The following is a 21,990-nucleotide window of genomic DNA, read 5'->3' on the forward strand; positions in this document are numbered from 1 at the left end:
TACTGGAATTAGTTGGTGGATGGTAAAGATGCCACGGTGTCCTTCACAAAGAATAGGCGAGCTATATTGCCTGCACCATGAACAAATTCAAAATTCCTGCCCTCACCATCATGGGGTATTGCGTCAGCAGCACAGCCATACCCTCAATCACTGATGCTATCCCGCAGCCTTGTGCTGCAAACGAACGAGCAATAAGGAGTTTAAAAAGTTAACATAACAAGATATTTGCTCACAATGGTCGAAGAAGCACCAACATTCGGCTTTTTTGGTTCTCCAGAAGATAATTCTGGAATGAGTGCCAGCATGCTGGTGTCCTGTGTCGAAGTGGTGACCCGTCCAGGATTGTGCCCAACAACCAAGGAGACTGCTTAAGCAGCACCAACGTTCTGGCCGAGTATGGTCCCAAAAATAAAAAGATAAAAAAGATAATGCTTGCGACAATAAAACCAAAAATCGGCAGATAGGAGGGTAAATTTTTTTGCAGCACAAATACTAATACAAAATCTCCTCATTTTCAATAATATATGATTAATTACTATATATGATGCGAAAGTGTGCATATTTGCCTTTCATTTTGATGTACAGTGTGGTGGGATTTCAAGAACTCCATTCGAACCTCAAGGTGCATATCGGAGACAAACTAGAAGCCATTAATGATCTCAGGATACTGGCAGTTGAAGATATCAAAATGTTTGCTCACCGAAGCATAAAGACGACGGTGAGTGAATCTGGTCTGGATGCGGCCACAGGATTGTACACAGGGAGATGCACACCCACAGGTACATAGGATGACTGTTGATAGAACAACAGTTTGTGATCTCAGGGCACCAAAGGTGACCCGACATCACCTTTAATTTGCTCTTTGAGGTGCAAACCAGACTCGTGGTGAACATGATTTGGTCCACCTTTTGATGCGTTATTGGGGTGCTTTGAGATCACCAATTTTGTTCTGGAATTGCGAACGTTTGCGAAGGCACCTCTTCACCCAAACTTCTGGTAAAAGGTCCATCACTTGTTTTTTTGCACATCGGCCGTTTCATTTGCAAGATTTTCTTTGCTCATCCGCATATCCCCTCGCACCTTCCAGATGCAATAATCATGGTAATCCAAAGCAAATTATATATTTTTGTATGTCGGCTTCATTGACATGATGTTCTGAGTTTGAGATGAGGACCAATTACCCACTAAAGAAATTAAGGTGCACACCAAAGATAAGGTCAGGTCAAATCATCGATTTTAAGTACAGAACATTTCGGTTACCTTTTCCTGCTTTCTACAAATGCTCCCTGTTATCGCCAAAGGCGATCTTGGAACACCTATTTTAGGGAGCACCGAGAGCACGCAGCAGATTCACCGAGGCACTACCTTCCACTCGTAAAGTTGCTGAGATATAAGAAATCAAGGCAAGTGCACGTGACCAGCTCTTGTCAATTATTTCGGGAGGGGCCCATCAGTCTGAGTTTGGATTGCTCTGTTCCCATTAATGTATATGTTATAGGTGTTGTAGAAGAATTTTTCCAAGTCATCTGTACAATTGGAACATTTCTTCAACAAACAAACACTTTAATATGCGCATAGGAGATTCTGGACATACAAGACTCGTTCCAGATCTCTCAATACATGAAGAATCTTAGTTCTTTATATAGTGTTCAGTAAGACAGTTTTTTTTAATCATTTTCGAGCACTGGCGCCAGCTTGTCTGGTCTTGACACCTTCCAGGTGAAGCTGATCTTCGGTCTCCTCAAACAGCCTCAGCCTGACCTGGTTGAATGGTTGTAACGTATATTTCAAATCCAGACATGTTCATGCTCTTTCCCAGCACCAAAAACATGCCGAATGCTGGAATGACGTGAAAGGTCAACTCCAATGGACATTAAAGATAACTTTCTATCATATGTCGGTTAAAAGTCAGTCTGCTTCTCCCAGACTGGGAAGATATATTATCTTGAAGCGATGAGAGCTTCTTAAATCCACATTCCAACTTGTTGGTGTCTTTTATAAAAATTCCTTTCGATAGCTTTAAAATGATAGGCAATTCTTCTTACTGAATTCAACTTACTGGCAAAGTTCAACCTGTTCACACATTTTAATAGACAGGTGATCTTTCCATATAAAGGAAAAATATAATTATGTTAATTCCAAATGGATACATATTTAAGTACAAAGAATCATATCATATTTTAGTACATTTTTATTTCAGGTTTAATATATTTCTTTTAATATCAAGCTTCAATATTTTCTTATTTGTTGTATTACTCTCAAAAAGAAAATGTATCTACAGTGTCAAACTTGAGTTTCAGGAATATGGATCCCCAACAAAGCAGCGAGGTTGAAGGAAACCTCGACTGACATAAACCCCACACTCAATTCTTAATTTTTTTTTTTCCTCTGTGTGTGCAACTCCCTATATTTCACATTCTTTATTAAAGCCAGGTCATCCCCCTCTCCTATTTCACAATAGTTTGCCCTCCACAAAACTGCATCATTTCATGAGTCATCAAATGCAATGATGAGAATGGTGGTTCCAGTTTTCCTTTTTTGTAGCAGGCCTGTGTCGTTCTTCCCATCCATGACGGTTTAATATCCGAGCATATGAAGGGGTTCAAAAAGTTTGCAATTCACACACTTAGAGTGTGCCTATTGTGCTGTTTATGTATGATATATAAAGCCACATATGCACTTGCAATTCGTGCCTAATTAACCAGCGCATGGGAATCAAAAAGTAGGGTGAAGCAATAAGTTCACTCTGTCCGTCCGTTCGTCTGTCCATCCACAAATGTTACCTTATGCTTAATTAAACGGCTTAATTTAAATTGAATTATATTTTGAACATAAATTGGAGTATGAATCAGAATACAAACCTGTAGTTTATCAGTACTTTGTCTCTGAATTCATCCCAATCGTGCATGTGTAGAGAGGAGTGAGATAATATTTTTACTTTGTCTGCCTGTCTGGGACTGAAACAAAATTGAAAATCATTCCAAACAGGAAACTTACTGTTTTTCAGGATGTCATAAAGGACACAAACAACAGGCACAGATAAACAATGTATTATGTTAAGCCCCTGTCACACCTTGAAGATTTAGCCAGCGTATGGCAACATATCAAAATTGATCTAAAACGCTGGCGTACGCTGAACTATTGATGCTTTTTTCAGTTTTGGGTGTATATTAACGAGTTGGACGTATGCATAACGTATTAGTAACGTACACAGAACGTTTCGATAACTTATACCAACGAATGCTTAGCGTGTTGTCGGCATTCACAACTTATGCCCAACGATAGTCTAACTTATGCATAGTGCGCGGCAGAGTATCGCTGACGATCACGTGGCGTAGCCTATTAAAAGGCTGCCGCTCGACGATTCAAATCATAACCACACTAGAAATTGAAGTCATGCATGACAAAATCACTGTCATGCCGAAAAAAAAAATAACATGGAACTGGAACACTCCTGTAAAGCCCATTTTTATATACCAATTCATCTAAACGCTGCCAATACGCCATTATACGGTAGCTGTAAGTTAGAAACACATTCAGTAAGTTCTGTGGTCATCCGGAAGACGTGAAATACATCCACATACGTCAATATGCGTTGGAGATACGTTACTCATAGGTTCAAAGCACATTACTCAGAGGTTAGAAATAAGTTTCGGGTACACTAGACATTACCTCGACGTATTTTGACTTATGAGTAACTTACAAGTAACGTGTGTCGGCGTGTGTCGGCGTGTGTCAACGATCGCATAACGTGCCTACAACTTATGGCCACCGTATGCAAAACGTGTGAGTCATACGCTGGCATACGTCGAAATATTTTGAGCATGTTTAAAATTTGGCGATGAGCTCGGCGTACTACGACGTATGCCAGCGTGCTCTTAACGTATACAAAACTTACCCATAACATATTCGACATGTGCCAGCGTTTTAGACAAATTTTTCATACGTCGGCATACGCTGGCTAAAACGTCAAGATGTGACAGCCCCTTTAAATAAGGTGGTGTAATAAACTAATGAAGAACTCATGTAATGTCAACGGTGGTAAACTTCTGGAATTTATTTTTTACGAGCAGAGTACCCGCCCTACAGGCGGTCTTGTTCCAAGCATACATGTTCTTCTGATGCATACCTTTATTTAGGTAGTGTTTCGGCAAGTGACAGCTCCATATCAGAAAAAAAAAATAACCCATGAAATTACGTGCATGAAGCAAAAACATACTCACAGCTTTTAATTCAAAACACCTCACTGCAATGGAAAACGTGGGGACAGGAATACTGAACTGTAAATGGTGGAGACTTGTAATACCCTCTCCCACCTGGAGGCGACGCCACACGATACACACTTACATAGAGAATTTGCGTCCCCTGCCTCATGCCCCCCCCCCCAAGACCACCGATAAAGATAAAAACACCCCGATACATTAATTTGGGTTATGCTGATCCTATGTAGCAAGTCTGGATGTAATTGGCCCAGAACTGTAGGAGGAATAGCACGACAAACAAACGAACAAACACACAAGCACCGGTCCGTCAATTACAGTAAGGATACGATCTCTTCAATCATTTTATTTCAATTGAATTATACACCTAACCACTACATGGGGTGAGGTGTTCCGTGAGCTATCTAGTTACCTCTGCCACCAAACGTGGACGGAGGTTATGTTATCACCCCTCTGTCTGTTTTTTGTGTTTGTGTGCAGGATATCTCAAAAAGTTGTGGACGGATTCAGACGAAACTTGGTGGACACGTTGGGTGTGTGACGAGGACGAATTGTTTCAATTTTTGTGAAGTTCCAAATCCGGATCCGGATACGAGAATTTTTTTTTTAAGTGATTTTTCACCATTGAGAGATCGGGGCAAAAACGATATATAGCATGACGTTTCAAAAATGTATTGGGTCCGATGTGCTCTACTGGTTCAGGCAATGTGTGGCGGATGTACGCGCTCGACCGGGTGCCCTTATAGTTTCATGTCTGTATTACCATATATGGATACCAAATGCTCACTCATTATCTTCCTCTCATTCATTGAAATAGACTTTTCAAAGTTTGCACAGTCATCAAATTTTTGCACAAAGAAGGAAAGCACTGCAAAGCAAATCTATGGATATACGGTTGCTGTGTTCGGGTAGGATGCCCATCATTATATCAACATTGACAAGATTGATGGAGGAGTTTAAACATGGCAGATAATAATCGAACAAAAGATGACCCCAAGTCTGAACGACCTTTCGATGTGACCATTTAAGCAACAATCTCTTCTGTGGAAAGCATGATAATGTCGAATCATTAAATCAAATGGCAGAACTTGCAAAAAAAGAACAGTTTGGCATATCTCTTGGAAGTATTGACACCATTATCCATGGACATCTTAGTACATCAAAGGTTTCTGCCAGATGGGTGCCTCAAAACCTGAGCACTCAAGATCACTAACAGAGAGAGAGAGAGAGAGAGAGAAAGAGAGAGAGAAAGAGAGAGAGAAAGAGAGAGAGAAAGAGAGAGAGAGAGAAAGAGAGAGAGAAAGAGAGAGAGAGAGAGAGAGAGAGAGAGAGAGAGAGAGAGAGAGAGAGAGAGAGAGAGAGAGAGAGAGAGAGAGAGAGAGAGAGAGAGAGAGAGAGAGATGGTCCACTAAAGAGTTGCATGAGCTCTTCAACACTGATTCAGCAAAGTTTTTCATCATGTCTGGTTACTGAGGATGACACATGGATTCACCACTGGGACCTTGACACCAAGACTGAATCAATGCAATGGAAGCACCAGGCATCTCCAAACCAGAATATATTCTGTACCCAGTATACAGACAGCATGCAAGATTGTGGCCAGAATTTTCTGGGGTTTAAAAGGGATGCTGCTGATCGATTACATGCTGCATAAACTATGATCAATATAATGCTGACTTGCTGGCCTGGCTGCATGGCGCTATTCACACAAAAAACACCAGAAGATGATGATGCGTGGTGTTCTACTGCTTTATGACCAGAGACAGCGTTGGAGCCATTCAACCCATGCTATTGTGTGGGGCCTCAAGACAACCGAATTCATGGACGTCAGACAGACAGACCCCAAATTGCGTATTTTAGTGTGGTGCCAGGTTGACAGGGCTCACGTGGACTCCACTGAGCCACTATTGTGTTTTTCATGGGGCCTCTAAATGACGATCACTGCCTCTGTGGGTACGACATTGCATCGGTTCACAAGGCACCGGTCAGATGCACCGGTCCTCATTCGCCAATGGGGGTTCAAACAGTTGAATTGTCTAGCCTACAGTTCAGACATGGCTCCAAATGACTATTATTTGTTCCAGCATCTTAAGTCCAAGATGCGTGCTTCATGGTTTCAAAATGATGATTCACTGAACTCCACCATTGATGAGTGAAGAGCAGTCAAAAGATTTTCATTATCAGGGCATTTTTTTGTTTGAAGAACAAATGGCCTAAGTATGTTGAGATGGAAGGTGATAACAGTGAGTACTACAACGATCAGCACTCAGTAGAGCGCATACTTCTGTTTTGAAATTTTGAAAATTTTCTTCTTTTTTTTGTCTGCTACATTATGACAACCATCTACTACATTATGAGAGAAAACGTTTTGAAAATGAAATGTTTTGAAATATACCGTGATATATCGTTTTTGGCCTCATCTCTCAATTGTGAAGAATGACTTGAAAATTATAAAAATTCTCATGTCCGGATCCAGATCTGAATCTTCACCAACATCGAATCAATTTGTCCTCATCTCACACCCAACTTGTTCACCAAGGTCGTCTGAGTCTGTCCATAACTTTTTGGGATATCCTGCTCACAGATAACCAGATGGATAAACAGACAGACAGGGGTGAAAATATAACCTCCGTCCACCTTCGGTGGCAGAGGTAAATACAGTTGAAAATTTGTTGCCATCTTGTTTCTGCAGGGTGTTTTAAAAGTAACAGTAAGTTTGTACTGCACTATTTCTTTTGAAACACCCTGTATATACCTGAGTTGAAAAACATTTGAATGCCCCTAGTACATGGACGATGCATCCCACAATAACTTTGCAGGTTGTCCTTATGAGTTTTCCATACTGTAGTTTATGCAACATTTATGAATGAATATAGATTCTTTCAACTACAAACTTGATAAATTCCTTAAGTACAATATAATTACAAAAGAAAAAACACCATGAATTGGTCAATTTATCCACGTGTACAATGAAATTGTCAGGCACTTTAATTATGACGACACACACGAGGTTAACTTTCTTAATATAAGGACCATGCTTCAAAAAAGATGAATCTACATAGGAGGAAATGTTCATCCAAAATAAATTTGAGAGCAAAAGTGGTATTTGGTAGTTTGATGGCAAACGATTGTGTGCATTTACGGTTACAGGTCACCCTCCTAATACGTCGTCTGCCACGAGCAAAGATCTTGCACCTCAAGAGGGAAGATGTCTGCGACGATTGGGGTTTTCACATTGAAGGGCTCAAGGTAAAGGTTTCCCCTTGTGAAAAGTAGATGTCATTCCAAAACTGTAAAAGCCTCACCAATCGAACAACTAACTTGTACAATGTAAGTGTTTGTTGTGTTTGTTGATCAAGGTGATTACAATCAATCCCAAGATGGTGGCATTCGAAGAAGATGAATGCCAAGCCATTCTAGGCAAGGATAGGGAAGAGTGGCGAGTGACAGAAGTAAACTTCCTCGTGCAGAACCTCGACCATCTTGAAACCTCACTCCAAAAGGTACATCCAAGCGCTCAAAGTTTTATCAAAACTGGATCGATCATATCATTTTCAGTCTAGATCCCTATACACTCGACTGATATTCAAACTGGAAAATTAGAGAGCATCCTTTTGTCGTCACAGATCAGGAAAAGCTAAGTGAGTTGGTAGGATACCCGAGAGGTATGCACTCACCTCTGAGCTGTCTCGCTCAGGTTCAAATCTCAGCCAAGCTCTAAACTGTTTCACAACCCTGTTTTTCAAACAGGGCTGACTATTCATCAATGTGTGTGCTGTCCCGTGGATGGATGTTAAACTGCACATCCCATCTGGCAAGATTAGTTGGTTGGCGTAAAGGATCCCATGGTGTCCTTCGCAAAGAGAAGGCAAGCCATTGCTGACACCCAGCCAAATTCAAAATTCCTCCTCTAACCTACAGGGGGCACTGTATCAGGAGCACAGCTGCAACCCCAGCGAATTATGCTACCGCCAACCATCTGCTACATTATGAGAGAAGAATAGGAAAGCTAAGGAATTCTAAATTGATTTATGCTTCACCATTGTACACCGCTCCTTCCCAATTCCATATCCAGGTGATGCATGACGCCATCGCCTGGCCCCCAAAGGAAGGGAGTACTCAGTTTTCACTCTGTTTGTTTCTTTGTTTTCTTTTGTTTGTTCCTTTGTTTGACTCGAAAATTATTTTTTCTTTTTTGATTAATTAGTTAATTGATTAATTACTTAATTGTTATTGATTTACTAATTATTTATTTATTTTATTTCTCATCCTCACAATATCTCAGGTATATTTTGAGCGAGGAAGCTGATATTTGGATATGACAGTGACCAAGTGATTTGGCTATAAAGGGTTTTTTGATTTATTGATTAATCAATTAATCCATTAATTACTTAATTTTCAAAAAGTTACAGAGTCAGGTGAAACAGTGGTGGATTTGGAATGCTCTTCAGCAATTGATTGATAAATTAATTATTTTACGTTTATTATTTATTTATTTTAATTATGCAATTAATCAATGAATCAATCAATTATTGTACACCACTCCCTCGCAATTCCGACTCCATGTGCTGCAAGGTGGCATTGCCAGGCGCCGAAGGCACCCCGGCGATGTCACGTGCTGGAGGATTTGGTATTTATTTGGCATGGGGCAGTGTACTTTGAATGTACCGCTACTTGTTTGTCTTGTTTTGGGTTCGCTTCTTCAAGGTAACAGCTTTTTAGACCATGGTGGTGCTGAATATAGCAACACATTAATTTTTGATGATTTTTGGAAGAAAAATTAATTAAGTTAACTTCTATGCAGGATATGCTCTTATAACGACATGGAACAGTGGTGTAGATAGATCTAAGGACACTTAATTACATTCTAATGGTACTGAGGGCAACCTTAGGTCACTCCATATGGCTTGTAACAAGTATGTGTCCATCATTACTCATGCCAGAAAACCTCAATGAGAACTCTCCAACTTGTCTCCTTCCTCAAAGTCATGGTGGTGCCTTGTCATGTACATCTCTGATATACGATCCCCTTCCTTACCTCAAATGGCTTCACTACAGACTGCTTGAGACAAAGCAGAAGGTCTCAACTCGGTGTTTCGTGTTTGTCTCAAAAATTCTATGTAGCCAGCCCATCAGCCAGTCTGTCCCCTATCATACCAACTCATACCCAATATGTCTACTGGACGTTGTGTCCTTTGCACCTGAAAAGGTGAAGATATTTCTGTCCAACCTTGGCCCTTCTTTGGCGATGGACAGATGGCATCAGAGCTCCGGTTCTCAAATTCTGATTTGCTGCTCTTGATTCTCCCTCTCCCTCTCCCTCTCCCTCTGTTGTTCAACCTGCCCTCCTTTGATTGCCTCCTGCCTGATTGGAAGGCAGCAAAACCTGTCCAGAATAAGGGTGAAAAACACTCTCAATTACTGACCAATAAGCTTATTTTAAATTATAAATAGTCATTTAATCCATTATAAGGTACTGACATTGTAAAATTTTCTGTTTTCAAACAAACAGCCAGATCTCTGACCATTGGTGTAGATTCTGTCCTGGTCAGTCAACTCTGGACATGCTACTGCTCTTCTCTCAGCAATGGTTGGAGGCCCTAGATCACAAAAACATAGGTCAGGCGAATCAACTTAGACATATCTCCAGCATTTAACATAATCTGTCAACCTACTATGCTTGCCAAGCTTGCTTGCTTCCTCAACTATAGAACGTCATCTTCATTCCTGGCTTTTTGACTTCCTCCAATCGCACAGTTAATTTCATGTTATCAGTGGAACCCTCTCCTCTCACAGTGCAGGCAGGAGTGCAGTGTATACGATCTAACCTGCCCCTGGTGTCAGAAAATATATCCACAGCACACACAGAATCCCATCTGCTCCCATGGTCGAAAAAAAGAGGTCTTGATATCCCCGGTGGCTTTTCTCAATAGCCGTTCAGACTCTGTGCATGAGATCCCACTTTTACCAAGGATCTGTGAAAAGGACCAAGGTTCTGCAGACTGGCACACAGCTCCTAGGTCTCTAGTCCCTCTGGCATGAAGCATAACATTTCATGCAAAGCTTTTGTCAGGCTACAGCAACATGGAAAGCTGGCCCATCTTATGTTTTACCAGCATGTAAGTAGCAACTCACCAAGAAGTCAGAAGCAGTCATTCTTAATGGATAATGGTAAGGCTGGGTGGCCAAGCAAAGACATACCCGGACATACAAGGACATGCCGCAGTGAAATACCACCTATTTCCAGAACCCAAAACAAGTTTTATGGACATGATCCAACCTGCCTCTGGTCTCAGAAAAGATATCCTGGGACCCTGGACAGCTACTCCCATGGTCGAACGGGTGGTGCGGACAGGATCCCATCTGCTCCCAGGGTCAAAGAAGAGGTCCTGATATCTCCAGTGGCTTTTCCTAACAGCTGTGCAGGCTCTGCACATGAGATCCCACTTTTTCCAAGGATCTGTGAAGAGGACCGAGGTCCTGCAGACCGACACACAGCAACAAGGTCTCTCGTCCATCTTGCGCAAAGCAGACAACTTCATGCAAAGTTTTTGTGAGGCAAGAGCAACATGGAAAGCTGGCCCACAAACAGAGGGGACACTGTCCACAGTAAAAGGCCACTATGGTCCCCAGGACATTTTGTGTACATCATTCCACCTATTCACAGGGTCTGGGAAGATGAGACTGCTTCTTTCCAGGGCCAAGCAAGCTTAATGGATTGGACACAGATAACTGTTCTCATGGCAATAGACTGCTCCTGGAATCCATTAAGTGTCCCCAGGTGGCCACTCCCTGTGGCCTTGCGGGCTCCAGTGACAGGATCACACTTTCCTCGAAGTCTGCATCGTGATCCTGGGACAAAGCCATTTCCACACACATTATCCCACCTGCCATCAGAGTCATGAAAGAGAGCCTGGAACCCTTGACAGATTCTCCCCATGACTCAGCAGTTTCCCTGGACAGGATCTCACCTGCTCCAGGGATCCATGACAAGGTTCCAGGGTCCTTGGTTATTTCCATGGACATTATCCCACCAGCCTCCAATGTGAGTGAAGAGGTACCCGGGTGGCATTTCTCCATGGATCCATGGGCTCCCTGAACAGACTCTGACATGCTCCTGGAATCTGTGAAGAGGTCCTGAGGCACCAGCTCCCTCTGGGGCAAAGTGGATTTCTTCCTGCAACGTTTTCGTCAGCCTAGGGCGACGTGGAAAGTTGCCCAGAAACCAGATGAGACACATTCTATGGATCAGAACCAGCTGGAAAATGCCATCCAGGGTCCCAGGACCTCTTCTGGGAAATGTGAACTGTCTTGATAATCACAGTAAACTTGAATATTAGGTATTACCAGCATGTAACTAGCAACTCACCAATAAGTCAAAAGCAGTCATTCTTAATGGACAATGGTACAGCTGGGTGGCCAAGCAAAGACAGACCTGGAAATATACATCCAACGACATACAACCCCACAGAGAACCGTTCTCTCGGCAATTGACATGAAAAGAGCTTTTGATACCGTACCCTGCAGTATTCTTATAGAAAAACCTCAACACCAACAAGCATACTAACAATAAGAAATGGTTAGCAAACTTTCTATCGGGTCGTCAAGTTCAAATAAACAATTACCAAACCCTCGATCTCTTCTTTCAGACTTCTACCTAACAGCATATCACAGGACTCTGTACTATCTCCCCCTTCCCTCTATCTCAGGACACTCTTCAATCTATTCCTCCATGACCTCCCGGAACCCCCAAGCCGACTCATTACTTCTGTCATTTGCAGATGATCTAACCTTTCCCTCACAACATTCCAATGTTAAGGCTACCAACACCCTCCAGCAATATCTCGACAATCTTGAAAACTGGTTCACACTGAATCACAGAGCTGCATCTCCACACAAATCTTTTGGAACCCTTCTCATCCCAAGCAGACATGAATCCATTGCATATCTGACCATTACCCTTTTCAACTTTTCCTCAACAGACATGCAACATGACTTGGCATCACCTTGGATACCCATATGACTTTTACAGAACACAGATCAACTCGATGCCGAGGTTAACCACAAAATCAACACACTTAGAGCACTCACTAATACAACCTTTGGACAACAAAAAGAATCATTTCTTACATTCTACAAATTGTTCATCTGGATGACCACATGTACCAGCCATAGTTGAACCATCATTTCTTTCGACCATAATGTTTAAAAAAAAAATTTTTTTTCAAAAATACAAACCAAAATTCTCAGGATAGCAATAGGTTGCACAAGATCTACAAATATAACCCAATTGCATGCTGAAACAACAGTACTTCCAATTGTCAACCATTTAAATGTGAAAGGCACTCAATTCTCACTATCTGTCAGGATCTTTCCTGGGAAAGACACATTTCCAAGCTGGCCTCCAAAGCCAGTTGCCGAATGGGCATCCACCATCATGCAAGGTCCTTCTTCGGCAAACCTGAGCTCCTGACCACATATAAAGCTTTCATATGCAGCCTGATGGAATACTGCTCTCCCCTCTGGGGTGGTGCTCCTGCCTCTCACCTAGCTCGGCTTCACGCTGTAGAAACCAAGGCATTTAGGAACATTGGTATCTCCTGCGATGAAGCTAAGTCTTTGGGTCTCTCACTCTCTCACTGCAGGCAGGTCAGTGGTCTTTCTCTCTTCTACTGTCTCCTCTCTGGCTTCGACCCCCCCCCCCGTCGTTCTGTCTCTGATCTTTCCCCCCCCCCCCATATTTCCTCACGGCACTCAAGGTCCGCCAGCAACTCCCGTCTGGTGAAACTACCAAAATCAAGAATCACTGCTCACCTTCACTCTTTCATTCCTCTTTTTTTTCCTGCCTCTGGAACCAACTCCCACACACTTTTCAATCCCACTCTTCAAAACAGCTGTTCCCCACCATCTCCTATCTTCCCCCATCCAAAACTTCGATCTTTTCTACCCCTGCAAATCCACCTCAAACCCACTTCCTTAAAATTCCCTGCTTTCTTTCCTGAAAGTCCCTGTAGTATCATCTTGTTTACCCCGTGTACCCCACCTCATCCCTCTCCCTTCAAAGAATCTCCTAATGTCTGTTCACTACCGTTTTCTGCTTCCCTCTCCCACCCCTCTTGTCGCCTACTCCCCTTGTTATACGTTATGTATGTTAGCTCTTATACGAGCCTCGATGTTGCACGCAAAAAAAAAAAATCATTGCCTCTGCAGCTCAACTTCCCTCTCATGACCACCCATACTCCATCCGAACGACATACAAAATGCAAAATGTTCACTCTTACTCTGAAATCCTTAATATTATATCTCCTCCCAAAGAAAACACCTCCATGAGTCATTACATTCACAACTATCTATCATCACAGTCCAGAGAACATTGTCCCCCAAACAATATCCTGAACCATCCTCCCTCTGAAATTCACTCCAACCCGAACTGAGTCATGAAATGAGAATCCATCTGGCTGGACTCTGGTGTGGACCTACCCTTATGCAGGATCAATATAGGCTCCAACCCACACTAAACCCAACATGTGCCTTCTGTCTATCCAACCATAAACTACGACACATGTTATGACTAGCTGCCCCCTCCCCACCCTCCTATTACAATAAAGACACCTCTTCAACATTGCTTGTACATTAGATCTCTGGGATTGTTTGGTGGACGTTACAGGATATTTGAGTCCGGTCTTTTTGCTTGACGAAAGACCGAGGCGAGTACGACAACTATGCTGCTACTATGACTAGCATTACTACTGGTGTGACTACTATTACTACCACTACTATTACTGAAGATCTTCCTCCACTGAATAACACAGGTTGCTGTGTGGGCCCTTGGACGGTCAACATTCATCAGAGGCTTCGACCCAGCACAGGCCCAATTGGCTACTGAGCGTGCTGTTCCAACAAGGCTTGAGAGGTTCTGTCGGGCCACTTATCTCGCAACGAGGCGGAAATGAGCTCCTATGGAGGACATGACACTTCGGCCATTCCACTGGCTGTGACTGACATTGAAGGTCCAAACTGATCAGCTTTTCACAAACACTACACAAAGTACTGTTTCTCAGAATCATTGTGCTCCATTGGTGTTATAAGGTCTTCTACAGGCACGACTAATTGTCCTCTGCTTCACGCAATCATACACCTTCATTGCAAATCGTTGCAATGCCTCTCATGCTCACGATACCATAACTCAATTACCAACTGTATATTAGTTGTCACTGCCTCCACTGCTCACTCACTACACCTTTAAGTCGATCATCACATTATATATACATCCACTCAAAGCACCCGCATGCTGTGACTACTGCCCCACTTTTGGAATTTTGGTGAAAAAACGGTTGTTTTTGTGTGTTTGCTTAGTTAAGGCTGGGTTTAAGGTAATCTGGATAATTTGGGGAAATTGTATAAACTGTGAACTAGTTTTCTATCATCAATATGACGTCATGAGTTCCATCTCTTTAGCATTTAAACGGCCTGTTCCCCCCAAAATGTTCGCAATCTGAGCTACAAGTGGCTCGATGACATGTGGTATGGTCGGTCATCTTAGTGTGACCCTAACACTAACTCTAACCATAACATTAACCCGAACCCTGTGGGCGGTCATGAAACCTCAACACGTGAAAATATTGGCTTGACAAGTAAAAGTCCACTAATGTAAATGATTATATGACAATCAATTATTGTTTGACATCTTCCAAAAATGTGTTTGAGTGTAATATGTGACATCCAGATTGGAATTAAATTGCTTCTGTTCTTACAGGAAATCCAGATCATAATCAACAATAATCTGGAGTTCTATTTGATCCTGCAGCCTGCTGAATTCCTCCAGAAAATCATCCAGGCATCCAAAAGTAAAAGGTGTACAATGTGAGGACTCTCTTTCATTGCAACTTCTGAATCGACTCCAAAGATTTGCTTTTCGTTCAAATGGCGACTCGTTATTGTGTTCGTTCTAATTTGCTGATGTAATTAAGTACCCCCCACCCCGGCCCTCCCTTTAGGATAGGGGGAGGCCGATACCTGTTATATGGTTTATTTCTGCAATTAGTGCCCCCAATTTTTAATGGTACCCAGAGTTTCTTAGACCCCTAGGAGTACAAAACACCATTTAGGTTTTTTTTTGGAGGGGGGGGGTTCTTCCTTCCCGTTTTTTCTGCTAATATGTGAGTTGTATCTCAGAGCTGGCTGGGACTTTTGGAATGAAGCTTTGCATCAATAATGGGAATAAAAAGTATACGAGTTGACCTATTTTTGGTCTTGACCTAATTTAAAGTCATGACCCAATTATATATCTTTACCTTGGCTTTTTTCCCCTATGATTTCACTAATTTTTGCCCAATCAGAACAACTTTGCCCTCACGAGATAGCCCAGAGTAAGACGCATTTACCATTAATTTATATCATACCCCTCTGAGTTTAAGGTCAAGGTCAAATGGTGGTCAAAAAGGAAATGGGTTTTTGTCATCGCTCAATTTTCCCAATGCGGAATCTCAAAGACTGCTTGGCCTTCCAATATGTCCTTGCATCATAATAGTGGGTCTGCACTGAAGTTGTGCACCTGATAATTTATTCATGTCCTTGACCTACCTTTTTTATTGTGACCTAATTAACAAAAAAGACTTTTTTGATCATAGCTCGAGTAATTTTCCTTTGGTTTTCAGGATGTTGAGGTTTGTGGATAGATTTTATATGGGGACACATTTTCTTATTTTATACTGTATCTCTAAATGTTAACAGTCAAGGTCAAATGGTGGTCTAAAAGGAAATGGGTTTTTATCATCGCTCAATTTTCCCAATGTGGAATCTCAAAGACCACTTGGCCTTCCAAGATGTCCTTGCATCATAATAGTAGGTCTGCACTGAAGTTGTGCACCTGATATTTTATTGGTGTCCTTGACCTGCTTTTTCTGATTGTGACCTAATTAGCAAAAAACACCTTTTTGATGATAACTTGAATAATTTTCCTTCGATTTTCATGGTGTTAAGTTGTGTGGATAGATTTGTAGATGGGGACACATTTTATTAATTTACACTCTATCACTAAATGTTGAAGGTCAACGTCATGTGGCGGTCCAACAAAAATGTGGCCATAATTGGATCGCAGATGCCAGTGGAGGCTTACCCATGGCAATCGCTTTGCGATGATAGATATTTAGTTGTAATAATTGTAGATGCATAAATTCATTACACTTAGCTTAAGTGGGACATCTGACTCATCTACCACTTCAAGGAAAATATTTGAATCAATATAAGGACAACATTGAGCATGAATGGCTGGAAGTCATACTTCATGTCATTTACACCATCTCCACAAACTAATTTACCTGTTTTGAACACATGCTTTTGCCTTTTTTTTAAAACCTCCAACACCAATGTGCTTGTGAAAAGATATTGATTAACATCCCTTTTGAATCGTCAGTTTTTATCAGCAAAAAAACAATTGATGCTGCATTTTAATGGTTGCTTTTGGACTCGTATACATATTTGTTTAGTGCGGCCCACATACTGTTCAGCTACTATACCTTACCCCCACTCTCAGTTCCTGAGGCCCATTTATCCTACAAATTAATGTTCAAAAAACCGAAAGAGATCTCCTCGGATGGAGCATCTATACTTTAACTACTCAGCTGTTAAATCTTGCCTGAAAGCCCACCCAAGAGGGTTATGGTCGACTTCTCAAGCAGGGTCACGAAAGACAGTCATTTTGAAGTTCCCAAATTTAGTTCAGTCATATGTTGTCAAGGTGTCTCCAAGTCTTTTATCTGCATTGGACAACATCACATGCACACATATTGGAAGATTGTGTGTCTGTTGGAGTTGCTTGGGAGGGTCGGATTACTGAGAAAGCAGAAGGAGCAATATCAGTTAAGAGGGAGTAGAAGACAGAGGTCACTGACCTGCCTACAATGGGAAAGTAACAAACCTTGTGCTTTGGCTCTGTCACAGGAGATTCCTATAATGTTGAGAGCTTCAGATTCCACAGAATCCATGAGAGACCGATGTGATGCTTGGGCACCAGGCAATAGTGGAGTGGAGTACTCCACTGAGCGACAGACAAAGGCCTTACAAACTGAGTAGTTCTGATTTTCCAAGGAAAGACTTGCCCACTCCGCAGCTGGCTTGGGAGGCCAACTTAGCTATTTCATTGGCCCAGGAGAGCTCATGGCTGATGGAGAGGCCAAGACATTCAAAAAGCTGAATATAGAATGTGGACTTGGCAAAATGTTTTCCCTAACCTTTTGTGGACTATTCAGAACTGTGAATGTAACTTCCAGTTGATAAAAGTTTTCTATTATTTGTCAGATTCTGACCCTGACGGTGATTTGCTAAATAATGCCAAAATTGGTTGTGATGTCTTGTGCTGCAATTAAATCCTTTTTTAAAATAATTTTGTATGTCTGAATTATCCTTCTACTCTGCTTGATTAAGTGGTTCAAACTTGAATAACTTTGGGGAACGTGCTTTCCTCAAGCCCCGTTGGCCGCTGAATTAAAATACACCAGGAGGTTGACTCAGCCTGTCATCCATCCGAGGTCGGCAAAATGAGCACCAGTGTACTGGTAAGGGGGACACTGCATCAGTGGCATAGCCGCATCCCAACCAATGATGCAACCAGCAGCCACAGGCTGCACTCGATAGAGACAGAGACAAGATTGTGGTCAGAAGAACCAATTGGAGGTGAAATTGTGTAGTTGTAATGCAACGGATTGGAAGTGAAGAATACATCCAAAGTATTGGTGGTGTCGTCATGACGATCTGGGAATGGGGAGGGCGGGTGATAATTTGTTCCAAGTCATTAAGAATGGAATATGTAAGAGCCGCCGCCTGGTTGGTACCTGTCCGCCTTGTGCGGTCTTTACCGACCCGCACTTGTGGAGCTCGGATTCCGTGGAAGGAAAGCGGGATCCTCAGCTCGCTCGCTCCCACCCAACCCGCCTCGGTGGGACTTGAACCCACGCCTCCAGAATCCAAGGAGCGACTTGGCCAGCCGCGAACGGTGATCCGAGCACCACGAACACGAACACCAACCAGGACGAGCGGCAACTCCGACCAGCACGATCAGTGACCAGGAGCCACGAACTCAACCAGCAGGAACCAACCAACTTCTCTCTCACACGAGCAGCTCGCGACCTTTATATATCCCTCCCCTCACGGGGGTGGAGCATCTGCTCTGAGGTAACTCGCCTCTGGATTGGTCGGGGGCATCGCGCAATTCGCTGGCCGTCCCTCATTGGACAGGCCCATGATAGGCGGGCAACTCTGACCTTTCTGGGGCGGAGTCAGAGCTGAGGCGATTGTAGCTCCGCCTACCTCCTCACCGAAGGCCACGTGCGTAATGGCGATGGTGGAGTGAGGCGACGGTCCGTTGTTGTTGTTGTTGTAGTTGATGCATAAATTCTAACTATAAAATAACTCGCAGCGCACACACAAAATTCCCATTAGACAGAAGGAGGGATTGTAATGATAAGCATATACTTATCAAAATAACTGAACTGCGGGGACTGCTGTCTGTTTGTGTGAAAATTAATGGCTACCAAATCCGTAACAGTACCATCCTGGGCGGATGCTGTCTACAACCTACTACCTAAAAAAAACGGTCTAACCAGATGGGTGTTTTTTTGGAGACACCATCTCCTTACTGGATGGCCGTTGGCTCCCTAAAGGAGCTCATCCGCCCTTTGGCAGGTGTTGTTTTTCATCCTGGCAGGGTGTCACAGTCACTCTCCCCACTGGCAAGGCAGTGAGGAAAGTCGGTTTAGTCGCCGACAACCCGACCATGCGGCAGGGAGCACAGGGTTACATGTTACCAGTGGCAGTCAAGAAACCTGACTGACCTGACCTGAGACCTGAATTTGTCCACTTCCCTCTGTCTTGGCCTATGGCACTGCTGTTGGTGTTTCCCCTATCTCTCTACTGTTGGTGTTTCCCCTATCTTTCTACTGTTGGTGTTTCCCCTATGTTTCTACTGTTGGTGTTTCCCCTATCTCTCTACTGTTGGTGTTTCACCTATCTCTCTACTGTTGGTGTTTCCCCTATCTCTCTACTGTTGGTTTTTCACATATCTCTCTACTGTTGGTGTTTCCCCAATCTCTCTACTGTTGGTGTTTCCCCAATCTCTCTACTGTTGGTGTTTCCCCTCTCTCTCGACTGTTGGTGTTTCCCCTATCTTTCCACTGTTGGTGTTTCCCCTATCTTTCTACTGTTGGTGTTTCCCCTATCTCTCTACTGTTGGTGTTTCCCCTATCTTTCTACTGTTGGTGTTTCCCCTATCTCTCTACTGGTGGTGTTTCCCCTATCTCACTACTGTTGGTGTTTCCCCTATCTCTCTACTGTTGGTGTATCACATATCTCTCTACTGTTGGTTTTTCACATATCTCTCTACTGTTGGTGTTTCCCCAATCTCACTACTGTTGGTGTTTCCACTATCTCTCTACTGTTGGTTTTTCACATATCTCTCTACTGTTGGTGTTTCCCCAATCTCTCTACTGTTGGTGTTTCCCCTCTCTCTCGACTGTTGGTGTTTCCCCTATCTTTCCACTGTTGGTGTTTCCCCTATCTTTCTACTGTTGGTGTTTCCCCTATCTCTCTACTGTTGGTGTTTCCCCTATCTTTCTACTGTTGGTGTTTCCCCTATCTCTCTATAGTTGGTGTTTCCACTATCTCTCTACTGTTGGTGTTTCCCCTATCTCTCTATTGTTGGTGTTTCCACTATCTCTCTACTGTTGGTGTTTCACATATCTCTCTACTGTTGGTGTTTCACATATCTCTCTACTGTTGGTGTTTCCCCTATCTCTCTACTGTTGGTGTTTCCCCTATATCTCTACTGTTGGTGTTTCCCCTATCTCTCTACTGTTGGTGTTTCCACTATCTCTCTACTGTTGGTGTTTCCCCTATCTCTCTACTGTTGGTGTTTCCACTATCTCTCTACTGTTGGTGTTTCCCCTATCTCTCTACTGTTGGTGTTTCCACTATCTCTCTCCTGTTGGTGTTTCCCCTCTCTCTCGACTGTTGGTGTTTCCCCTATCTTTCCACTGTTGGTGTTTCCCCTATCTTTCTACTGTTGGTGTTTCCCCTATCTCTCTACTGTTGGTGTTTCCCCTATCTTTCTACTGTTGGTGTTTCCCCTATCTCTCTATTGTTGGTGTTTCCACTATCTCTCTACTGTTGGTGTTTCACATATCTCTCTACTGTTGGTGTTTCCCCTTTCTCTCTACTGTTGGTGTTTCCCCTATCTCTCTACTGTTGGTGTTTCCCCTATCTCTCTACTGTTGGTGTTTCCCCTATCTCTCTACTGTTGGTGTTTCCCCTATCTCTCTACTGTTGGTGTTTCCCCTATCTCTCTACTGTTGGTTTTTCACATATCTCTCTACTGTTGGTGTTTCCCCAATCTCTCTACTGTTGGTGTTTCCCCTCTCTCTCGACTGTTGGTGTTTCCCCTATCTTTCCACTGTTGGTGTTTCCCCTATCTCTCTACTGTTGGTTTTTCACATATCTCTCTACTGTTGGTGTTTCCCCAATCTCTCTACTGTTGGTGTTTCCCCAATCTCTCTACTGTTGGTGTTTCCCCTCTCTCTCGACTGTTGGTGTTTCCCCTATCTTTCCACTGTTGGTGTTTCCCCTATCTTTCTACTGTTGGTGTTTCCCCTATCTCTCTACTGTTGGTGTTTCCCCTATCTTTCTACTGTTGGTGTTTCCCCTATCTCTCTACTGGTGGTGTTTCCCCTATCTCACTACTGTTGGTGTTTCCCCTATCTCTCTACTGTTGGTGTTTCCCCTCTCTCTCGACTGTTGGTGTTTCCCCTATCTTTCCACTGTTGGTGTTTCCCCTATCTCTCTACTGTTGGTTTTTCACATATCTCTCTACTGTTGGTGTTTCCCCAATCTCTCTACTGTTGGTGTTTCCCCAATCTCTCTACTGTTGGTGTTTCCCCTCTCTCTCGACTGTTGGTGTTTCCCCTATCTTTCCACTGTTGGTGTTTCCCCTATCTTTCTACTGTTGGTGTTTCCCCTATCTCTCTACTGTTGGTGTTTCCCCTATCTTTCTACTGTTGGTGTATCACATATCTCTCTACTGTTGGTTTTTCACATATCTCTCTACTGTTGGTGTTTCCCCAATCTCTCTACTGTTGGTGTTTCCCCTCTCTCTCGACTGTTGGTGTTTCCCCTATCTTTCCACTGTTGGTGTTTCCCCTATCTCTCTACTGTTGGTTTTTCACATATCTCTCTACTGTTGGTGTTTCCCCAATCTCTCTACTGTTGGTGTTTCCCCAATCTCTCTACTGTTGGTGTTTCCCCTCTCTCTCGACTGTTGGTGTTTCCCCTATCTTTCCACTGTTGGTGTTTCCCCTATCTTTCTACTGTTGGTGTTTCCCCTATCTCTCTACTGTTGGTGTTTCCCCTATCTTTCTACTGTTGGTGTATCACATATCTCTCTACTGTTGGTTTTTCACATATCTCTCTACTGTTGGTGTTTCCCCAATCTCACTACTGTTGGTGTTTCCACTATCTCTCTACTGTTGGTGTTTCCCCTATCTCTCTACTGTTGGTGTATCACATATCTCTCTACTGTTGGTTTTTCACATATCTCTCTACTGGTGGTGTTTCCCCTATCTCTCTACTGTTGGTGTATCACATATCTCTCTACTGTTGGTTTTTCACATATCTCTCTACTGTTGGTGTTTCCCCAATCTCACTACTGTTGGTGTTTCCACTATCTCTCTACTGTTGGTGTATCACATATCTCTCTACTGTTGGTTTTTCACATATCTCTCTA

The 21,990-nt window shown here is 42.9% G+C and overlaps 1 protein-coding gene across 3 annotated transcripts in view; it reads left to right on the forward strand.

Moving 5' to 3' along the window:
- PLEKHS1 (pleckstrin homology domain containing S1) overlaps positions 1–17,604 on the forward strand; it is a 62,484-nt gene extending 44,880 nt beyond the window's left edge. For all 3 annotated transcript variants that reach the window (XM_085897679.1, XM_085897696.1, XM_085897686.1), the window contains 4 exons: positions 586–718; positions 7,371–7,469; positions 7,580–7,723; positions 14,977–17,604. In XM_085897679.1, coding sequence (XP_085753805.1) covers positions 586–718; positions 7,371–7,469; positions 7,580–7,723; positions 14,977–15,087 — 487 coding nt within the window. In that variant the 3' untranslated portion in view covers positions 15,088–17,604. The remainder of the gene's footprint in view (positions 1–585; positions 719–7,370; positions 7,470–7,579; positions 7,724–14,976) is intronic.
- The last annotated feature ends 4,386 nt before the right edge of the window (positions 17,605–21,990 follow it).

The sequence above is a fragment of the Eptatretus burgeri genome, chromosome 1 (genome assembly GCF_056783735.1).
Source record: "Eptatretus burgeri isolate ZD-2024b chromosome 1, Ebu_testis_v1, whole genome shotgun sequence".
In the NCBI taxonomy this organism is placed as follows: Eukaryota; Metazoa; Chordata; class Myxini; order Myxiniformes; family Myxinidae; genus Eptatretus; species Eptatretus burgeri.